The 10,487-nt window shown below is 41.1% G+C and overlaps 1 protein-coding gene across 1 annotated transcript in view; it reads right to left on the reverse strand.

Annotated features, from left to right (window-relative positions):
* The window catches only part of CTNND2 (catenin delta 2), a 672,616-nt gene that overhangs the window by 264,695 nt on the left and 397,434 nt on the right, over positions 1-10,487 (reverse strand). Inside the window, exon 7 of the mRNA XM_014940766.1 lies at positions 514-574. Within this exon, the coding sequence (XP_014796252.1) occupies positions 514-574 (61 nt within the window). The remainder of the gene's footprint in view (positions 1-513; positions 575-10,487) is intronic.

Consider the following 10,487-nt stretch of genomic DNA (forward strand, 5'->3'; position numbering starts at 1 on the left):
GTGTTGTTAAAAATGTTTTTTTTTTCCCGGAACTTTGGAAAAAAGAAAAAAAAAAAAAAAAAAAAGAGAGACAAGAAAAGAAAAGCAGCAAAACCAGAACAACAGACCTTGCAATGTGACATGAACCTCACAAATTCAGATTATCCCTGAAAAGCATGGCAAGAAATGGACCGTAAGCTGAAAGACTCCTGTCACTCGAGCAGAGAATCCACACTAAAAGGAAATGGCCATGACAAATGCTGCAAGAAACAAATGGTGACAGAAGGTCACAGGCAAAAGGGAAGCGGACCCGAGATAAGAAACATAAGAAATGTGTTCACAGCAGTTTGTAACAAGCCACTGGAAAGGTTCAGCGTCAAGAAGGGCTTTAGCAGTACTTTCAGTTAGAAGAATGAGATGCATGTTAGTCCAAAGGTGACAAACACCTGAGGGATTCTGAACAGTCCCATAGTTAGTTCCTGGTTATTCATAAATGCAAATTGACATCATTTGCATGTCAAATTGATGCCTGACCTGTGAGACCAACACTTCCACGATCATACGGCTGGCTGAAGACATTTGCATCAAGTTTCGCCTGATTTTACAAAAGCAGTGTGAAACCTACTGGAGAAAAACAGTGATGTGCAATCCATCCCAATCTTGATAAACTTCAGAGAAAAAGAGATTCTTGGCTAAAACAGTTCATCCTTGAATTCCCAGACTCGGAAATTAGGATCCTAAGGCAGGACACAAAGGAGATCACTTTGGAGAAGACTGCTCAGTTATGTTCCGCATTAGTTTCAGAATCTTGGCAAAAGCAGCTCAAGGTGCAACGCACACATGAGCCAAACAAGAACTCCAACTTCAGACTGAAAGAAATGCAAAGTTTTGATGAATAAGCCTTGAAAACTTCGAACCTTGGTCAGAGAGCAGAAAAACCACAATCATGGCTCAAGAGTCACTCGATCTTCAACATGGCTACCATGGTTCCCCCTTTGAAGGAAAGCTGAAGAGCACCAGCTACGGCAAAGATCCTCCAGATGAGCCAAACACAACACAGCTGGTTAGTCAAAGCCTACTGTGTGAAAAAAAGCCACTAATGTGATAACTTTTGCCATCACTCCCTTCTTGGTAAGATGCTATTATCGTAAAAGCTGCCATGGACTTAACTGATCTTGTCTTTGAAAAAAGGCTGTCACATCTTTCATCAAATTATTTATTTTTACCAGGATTCAGCAGTTTTGATGTATAACCTCCATTTACTAATAGCAGCTACAGAAGCTAGCAGCCTTTCTACTGTTAAGAAAAGAAGGAAACACATCAAGACAGCTCTGTGTAAACAGGCTTCTTAATTTCTTGATTATCCAGGCAGATCAGTTCAGAAGAGAAGAGGGCTGGAAAGAGTCTATCTTGTCCCCAGAGGGTCACAGCTGTATACAATTCCCCAGATGAAGTACTAACCGTACATAACACACTCAATTTTGCTTGTTATGTGATTAGGCTGTGAAATATTCTATTATGTTCCTAGTATAGGTGGCCGAGACATACTGTAGTCAAGCAGGTCACCCAGGTCTTTTCCTACTCTTGTTTTCAGCTAAAGATCCCTAATTTGTAACTAGCTATTAGGCGCATTATTAGCTTGGCTCCAATTCTGTTCTTTCCCTATGATCTACAAAACTCTTTCTACACAGAATTTATTTTCCGTTCTTCTGAAAATGCCTCCTAATATTCCACTATCAAAAAGTTTCCTTGGCATATTTTGGAGTTTTGTGCTGTGATAGTAAAATGAAAAAGTATTTTTCAAGTGGCCAGAAGAGTTCTCCTTGTGGGACTTTATTAGTAGCATCCTTCCTTTCTGTTAATTTGATTTTCAAAACGACAAACTGACAATGCCTCTTTGCCCAGGTCCTTGCCCACCTACACTCCTGCAAGAATACTCATCTTCTCCAGCTTAACTAAACATTTCCCAAGAGGCACTACAGAAAATGCATGCTCAGAGCCCTGATAGGAAATAGGAAGGCATCAGATAGAATGTGAGAAGAGGTCAGTAAGTTATTCAAGTACAATCGGGTTTTAGCGAACTCATGGTGCAAATTATCCCATTAACCATTTACCCCCTTCATATCTTGCATTATCCTTTCTATCAGCTTTTGTTGTAACGTCCAATAAAGCACTGTGATTAGCTGATCTGCAATTTTTCTTATACTCAGTCCTCCCTTTCTTCAGGGCATTATTAGCCCCAAACACACAAAAGGCTGTTGCCTCATCTCCCCCCGCCTTCCCAACCCCAGTATCTGAGAGTCCAACTCACCCTCCTTCACGGATCACGCTCCCAGGGCTTTGAAGCCTTTGAAGGGCTTACAGCACCTTTTGGCGAGCAAATGTAAACACGACTGCATCCCTGCTGAACCGGGATGCTCAAGGAAGGTGTGGGTGGGAGAAGGACCCCATAGAGAAAAGTCCTTTTGCTCTCCAGTCACAGGAAAACTGCCCCTGCATCAGAAGGCCACAACTCCTTCTCCACCATTGCTTTCCTCCCAGGCAACGCTCGTTAAACCCAGGGAGAGCTTCAGAGCTCTGATCAAAAGGTTTAAGTGCCCGAGAGCAGCACAGCTGGCTATCTGATAAAAGGGGTGGTTTGCACCTGGGTTGGAGGGGGAGGGTAAGGGGCCATAAGGCAAGATATAGACATACACTATGGAAGAGATAAAGACAGAAAAGCGCGTGCAACAATTTCCTCAGGAAATATTTAAGACCACTTGTATTCAAACTAATATGGCACTTTTCTATTCTTCACTTAGACACTACAAGTTGCAACTTGATGTACTTATTAAAAATCTATGTCATCCAACTGGCAGCTTCATATGCCATGCCTTATAATTGTAAGATTAGTCATCACTTGGTCCTTCTCATTTCAGCATATTAAATTCTGACTTTTGCTTCTACCCACTTATGATAATATACAGTTTCATGAATTCATTATCATTAGACAATCTCTCTCTGCCCTCCATAATACCACTTTTATTAAAAACAAAAAGTATTCTGTCTGTTCTGGGTCCATATCTAGGTGATCTTCAAGTCTGACCCTACAATTACAGCAAAATTGCCTCATTTATCTCCCATGATTGGTCATAGAGGGAATTTGGTCCAGTGTAGTTTCTGGCAGCCACCACTGATGGCTAACATATTGCACCTGTAAGCACTTAGCACCTCAGCATGGGCAGCCACGGGCACCTCCCCACACAGGTTTTGGCCTTAAATAAAGGGAGCCTTCCTCAACTCCCCTGTTTGCAATCTACTTCCTGCTGTAGTTGCTTTTCTTTGGATTAAAGTCACCTGCACCGCTTTAAAGTTGGTGTATGCACGTAATAACCAGAAAGTTATTAAATATCCCAATAAATGAATGCTTACATTACCTCCTATCTCATACAGCAGCACTCCCTTCTGCCCTGAACAAGTGAGTTCAAGGCCAAAGATGTTTGGGAGGACCCAGAATCACAGTCCTGCTGATCGAGAAGGACAACAGGTAAGTGAGGACACCATTCAGACCTGAGCGTAGAAGGGGTGGTAACAGGCACAGACAAGATTCATCCTCACCAGTGTGCCAAAACCCAGGACCCAAAAGTTTGGACATGTCCTAGGCTATGAGGTGCCAGCCCCTTCCTGAAATGTCACGTACTAAAAATAAAAGAAATCAACATAAGCAAGACACAGCCATACGAATTGGAGTCCCAACACTGGCTAATGTATTTCCATTGCTCTAAGCAAATGTTTTAAAAAGCTAGGCTCCCAAAACACTGCTCTTTGACTTCGCGTATTTCATTGGATTTCACTAGCCAAGAAAAAATTGACAGAATAATTCCCCCTCCTTGGATTAACCACCTTTCTCCTACGGACCCTGACTGTTCTCTGCTAGCTTTTTGCCAACTCCTTCTCATGCATCTTTTCAGCAGGTCTATAACCATAGACATTTTAAACTAGAAATTCATTCCAGTGGCTTGCATGCTTGCAAGGTTTGAATCTTTGACTTCTAGGTACAGTGCCAAAGTTCAGGACCAGAGGCCAGAAAGTGCATGCCAGGTTGTCTGGTTCCAAGCCATAGGACAGGTTTCATTACTGACCAGAAGCATCTTCAATGTTACATTCATCTAAAAGGCCAGAAACAGCCACTGCCACTTAGTTTCCCGCAGCCACTCAGTTAAAACACTAGAAGCTTCACACCAGTTGAATCAGTAATGCTGCAGACTGATTTTCTGTGCCTAAAAGCTTGTTATTTTGTAATATTATTTGATTTCTCATCCCTCTGAAAGACCATCAGAAGATCAGTCAAATGATTTCCCACACCAAGAACAGGAAGTGAAGGAAAAGGCAATGGTCAGTACCAGAATAGGACACAACTTTAGACATATTTGTAGCATTTGCTCACGAAGGAGGTCAAAGCTCAAGTTCATTAGCTCAAAAGATACAATCATGTACATGAGGTCTCTGTCTGTGGCTCCTGTCAGTTATCCCTCTCCTACAAGCAAATTAATTTCATGTCTACCATGTAAGGTAGATATGAAAGACACAGGAAGAAAAATCATGGCCGTAAGAAGATACTTCAAAGACATCTTATTCCTTCTGCTTTACTGCTGTAGACTGTCCATTTTGGATACTTTGCTCAAGTTGGAACTGAGCACTGTTGTCAATGTTTCAGTTGTAACAATTAGTAACATAATTATCACTGAAGAATTAGGTAGAAGTAGAACTAGAGGCAAACAAAAGCAAAATAAACATGAAGTTGTTTATTTTTATCGGCTCCAAGACCAAAACAGAACTTCTAACCTCCAGATTACAATGTGAAAATGAATAACTTAATATCAGAAAAATACCAAAATCTAAGTCTTTGATTAGTATCTGCAACATTACTGGATGCCTCAAAATCTTTTGTTTCCCTCTCGTCTGAAAGAGTCTCTAAACACAGAGTAAAAAGAGAAAAAAATCCTAGGCCTGCACTGTCTTTCCTAGAACAAAAGGGCATTAAAAATGTTCTCATGTGTAAAGGCTGACTGACAGATAAGGGAATTTTCTAGCTAATAAAAACAAACAAACAAAAAGTAGAAAAAAAAATCTATAGAAAACTAGTTTGCTTAAAATTAATGAAGCAATTTTGAAAAAATAAATACTCCCAGGATTCTGTAAAAATACAAGAAAAATAGTTAAGGGAAACAACTGAGTGTCCTTTTTGTTATGATCAATCATATTGATAGCCCAAGTCTCACAGCTTATCTCAAAGCCAAAAAATCCAAAGGTTTTCCTTCCTTACCTGTCCAAAGAAGTACAACTCTACTTCACAAGTAGACTGTTTTATTACCTCAGCCTGTGGCTCAGGCACAGAGTTAATTCTGGGGTGATTGAGATCCACTTTTTCTTGGGGCTAACACTTAGCTTATACCTTCCCTATCTATAATGCCCTGCTCAAAACTGAACGGTGATGCATGTGGTGAAGTTTTGTCTTCATTTGCGAATTTGGGTTTGATGTAGTCTAAAAAAAAAAAATAAACTTTACTTGCCTACCGTTTAAATCCCTCAGAGAGACCAGTATTAACATGGGTTAGCACTATCATAGATTTTAATACTATCAAACTCTGCTAAAAGAGCTATTTCTCTCCCTGCCTCCTAGTGATATGAAAGAAGGGAGTGGATGCCTAAATGCAGCCATTCCAGCCCAAACGCATAGCACAGTGTGATTTACTGGAGAACTGTAACACTTAACCAGGTAATATTTTGTAAAGGCAACAATGAAACAGCAATACATAAATGATCCAAAATTGTCATGCAATTGAGAGGAAATACAAATCCATGCTAGTGGTAACGTATATCAGCTATCCCATACACAGCTGATCTGTCCTGTATGCGTGTGACTGCACGGCAAAACCCTGAAACATGCCAACACTCACCATCAAATAGCAGTCCTACCATAAATCTCAGTAGGAAAACTGGGTTCAATGTGTCGTATGCAATGAAAAGTGTACAGAAGGAGAAAGGGCAAAGGAAGGTCTCCAGCACAGAGGGAGAAGAGCGAGACAACACAGATGAAGCAGCAGAAGGAACCAGTTAAGACTCTGATAAACATAGAACTCTTCACTCAATAAAAGAGTATAAAGCATATTTTATATATTCACCCATGCCATAGTTTTATAAACCAGTGTTATTGTAGTATTAATACCACACATACGCACAAACAGTACTACCTCTGAAAGGACAAATTCCTTTTCTTTTTGATTTTACAGAGACCTGAAAGAAGATTCTGTTTGCAAACACAAGGCTGAGCACTTGAGTTTTCAGCAGCAGCACCAGGGCTGAGGGATGCTGCCGCTCTTGTTTCAGTGGAACATGTCACCACTACGTGAAAAATCGCTGCATAATATTCTTTCCACCTAACATTACACAAAGTGATTCACACCAACACTCATTTCTTAAACCTATACTTTAAGCACAGCTGACTGAGCATGATGCAGTCTTCAAACGTATTTATTTTCCTTCTTAGTTTTTTGCAATAAAGCAATGCATAAAATTACCTACTATTGTCTTACACATCTCTAGTCTTCCCTAAGCCTGGAGAAAGAGGGAGGAGTGGCTCTGCAGCACCCAGGCTGCTCCCCTGTCACTTAACCTGAGGCACAAACTGCCTCCTCAGCACCCTTTCACTGCCTCCTCTCCCTTCGATCCTGAGCAAACCCACTACTCCTTTTGTACGGTCTATCTGATTCTGGCCAGCAGGAGATGCTTCGGAGGACCATGAAGAGCGGGCATCTGTGTGATGACCTGCCTCCTGGAAGGGCTTTCCCATGTTTCTGCTGCCTTGCTGCCCTGCAAACTCCTCCTTCCAGGAAAAATGGGCTGCTTTGGGGAGTTTGGCTCCCAGCAGCACTCCCCAGCTCAGTCCAGGCATGGTGGCTGCAAGAAGATATTTACAAACTGTGCTTTCTGGATGCAGATCACTGCTTGAACAGACAGTGGGCTTTGGAGCAGCACAGAAAGGAAAACTACTTCCAAAACTGTAATTGCAGATCATAGCAATGAAGCAAGTAGACTAAGAATAAACACGGCAAGTGTACACTCAGAAGAGTCACTATATACACACGTACACACATACCCATACACGCACACACTTGGCAATGGTAACAGTTCAAGTATAACTAGACTAAAACCCATTTCTGAAGACGTTTCTAGGGTTACTCGGTTAAAACTGAGTCACTGCATGCTGTTGCATGTCTTATTTTAAACTCAGGATGCAGTCTAAGAATTGCCATTTTTATCATTTCAGGCTGTTTCATAATCAAGTTGGTAGGAAATTAATATAAATAATGCGATCTCTTCCATTAAATCTTACAAAATTTCTGTTTTGGGCAATCTATTTTTGTATTCTACATCTTCAATTACAGGTTTTTAAAAATTGATCACATCTGAAGATCTTCTCTTTTAAACATCCAACCATGGTACCGGTATCATTCCATTTGTTTAGCACACTGAGACTCAGCAGCATTCATGAACTAGATAGCTCCAGTACAAATTTTTAATATCATGCAAAAAAATTAAAACAAATGCATTATTTGTATACCAGTAATTAATACAAATAATTATTTTTTCTTTCCAGAGATAAAAAAAGATTACTTTCAGCATCATCATCGCTATGATGACACATACATACCAATGCAACTTCACATTAATCACAGTAGGCAAACCATCAATCAGTGCAATGTGACAACTATTCTCCACTCCTCCTCCTCCTCTTGAAGAAAAAAAAAAAAAATCCAAACTATCTTTGGATGTAGTGAACAAGAAGCAAAAATCTCATTTATTGAACATCAGCTTTTCGACATACAATTGTTTGCCCTCCTTCTCAATGGGTTTGATTTCTAACACAGTGACTGGAAAACTCCTGCAATAATATAATACACTTACAGCTCAAATACCAAACCTGTTCTGAGCAAAAATGCCTATAGAAAAAAAAATAAATGAAGATTGCCTTAGTAGCATCTGCAACATCTGATCCTGGCTAACTCTGAAGAATACGTTAATTTTAAGCCTCTATGTAGGCCATTGACTTCAGTGAAAGTCTAGAAGATTAGTCAGGCACTTAACGCCGCCAGCAAATGTGTAACTCCGGGAGCCCGGCGAGGCCAGGAGGAACGTGCAGGACGGTAATGGAAACAACGGGTGGGAACACACAATAGGGAACTTTTGCAAAAGAATGGGTCATGTGATGGAGCTCCATTCAAGGACTACTTGAAAGGCATGTCCCCACCGTGCAAAAAAAAAAAAACAACCAAAACTATTTATTAACATACTATTGCTTCCAATTTGATTTTTTTTAAAGTAGCAATATTATCTGTGCCTGTCTGTCAACTTATTCGAGTTACAAGATTTTCCATTTCTTATAAAGTAAGACACTGAGATTTTCAGTATACTTAAAAGCAAGCCCCTAGGAGACGCAGTAACTCAGAAGTTTGTTGTTTGTTCTGAACAGAACAAGACTTGTACAAGTTAGTGTTGCTTTACCAATTTTTACAAACTTAATAGCAAGTTCAAATGATCAATCACTATAGCCCTCATTAAAATCCACATAAAAATACACCAGCCATTCCCTAAATGCATGTATCGATAAGCTTTTCTTTCACTCAAGCATAAATCAGTGAGAAGCGACTCCTCACAGAGGGTCCCAGAAAACGGCAGGAAGGGAAGTACCTACATTATGCAAGATGCAGAAGCCTTGTCCAAAGCTTTTATTTTAAAGCAATCCAAGAAAATGCCAGTTTCTTAACTTTCATTCAAATCAAAGTAGAAAATCCCATGAGGAATGCCTGTACAACCACTATTGGCCAAAAAGCCTAAAAAAGTCAAAATCCATGTTGGGACTTAGGTCTGCTGCAGGACAAACAACTTCCTAAACACTGTAGCACTTCAGAGTCATGACGGGCCTTAAGCCCTACAGAACAAGTTCTGACTAAGCTGTCATCACAGGTTTAATGCTGCAAAGCTATATAAAAGATGTCTTCTTCAAGAAACAAAACCAAAACCCCAATACACCACTATTTCCAATGCTAAAAGTACATAAAGAGAAATAGGGACTGTTAGAAACTTCCCTAAGCAAAGACTTCTGTCCTAGAACAAAGGTAAAGCAAAATCAGGGAAATACTGGTAGTTCATACCCGTAGGTGTTCAAGTTTTAAATGGAATTATCCTCTGTTCCTTTGACGCTGACAGTTCCTTCCATGCCTATTTGGACTCAACTCTTGCTGCAGTAGGATGAAGATGCAAAACTCCCTAAAACACAAAGTCTGTGGCAATTCTACATTGCCACTTTATTCCACAAAAGCAGTAATTAATACTTGTGGCCAAGAGTGTGTCGGACTACAGTGGGGAGAAGTTATATAATTACTAAATAAACCACTTTGTAATTTGAGTCTGAATATTTGACAACAGGATTGATAGAAGCGTCCTGAGATCTCAATTTTGGCATCGTTTAGTGATGCTACCCGCTTTACACTTTCTGAACTTCAAAAATAGTGTTACATAAACAAACAAACAAAAAGTTTTCAAATCCCCACCCTTTAAATAGGAAAGAAAACCCATCAAAAGTTCTCACAAGGCGATGCACCAATACTATGTTTTGTTATCAGTTAATTTAATCTGTCTGTTTAGACATCGGACACTGGAATTATGAAGGATGCCAACAACTAGGAGCGGGGGAGGGGAGATGGGTGAGAAGGGAAAGGGGGATGAGAAGAGGTTTTCAACTCCACTAAGAAACTTGTGTACCTGCCTGATAAACACAGCCAAACCTCTTTATGTATCCTATTTATCTTCAAATCTATTTATGTCACACAAGAGAACATATGAGCATAGCAGCTGTTACTATAGCAATGAAACTGGAAATTTTGAGAACACAAAAAACCCACCCCTGAAGGATGCTCAGTTTAGCAGAGAGATGGTTTAGGGAACAGCACACCAGCATCTCACTTCTAGGATCTGTTCAAAGTCTGCGGTTACCGAGACATTAAATCAGCTGCGACAGCCTATTCCCTAAAGAGCACTCGGAGCCAAATAACCGGTACCTATTACTCGGCACAACTCGGTACACCGGGAGCTCCTGCCAAGTAACCCCAAACTTGTCAAATACCCCAGACTCGCCTAGAAACCGAGGAAGAGCGAATCTCTGCAAAAGGCTCCCTGTCGGTGGCCGCGGAGGAGAAGGGATTCACCATGGTAACCTACTCCCCACCCAAACCGGGTGAGAGCGAGGAGCTGCCGGCCCCGCTCCCCTCCTCCCCGACCCCAGGCACCGGGGGGACGGGATGAGCCGGCAGAAGTGCGGGACTTTGGCAAAGCAGCGGGCCGGCAAGCTGCTGCTCCCCACTTACCGCTGCCGGAATGAATAAAAAAAAACCCCCACATAATTCCCCCCAAACCCCAACGGAACCCATCCAGCTCCTTCCCCTCCCCGGCCCGCAGCCCCGCCGCCC

This window comes from Calidris pugnax, unplaced genomic scaffold, assembly GCF_001431845.1.
Source record: "Calidris pugnax isolate Ruff unplaced genomic scaffold, ASM143184v1 scaffold8, whole genome shotgun sequence".
NCBI classification, from domain to species: domain Eukaryota; kingdom Metazoa; phylum Chordata; class Aves; order Charadriiformes; family Scolopacidae; genus Calidris; species Calidris pugnax.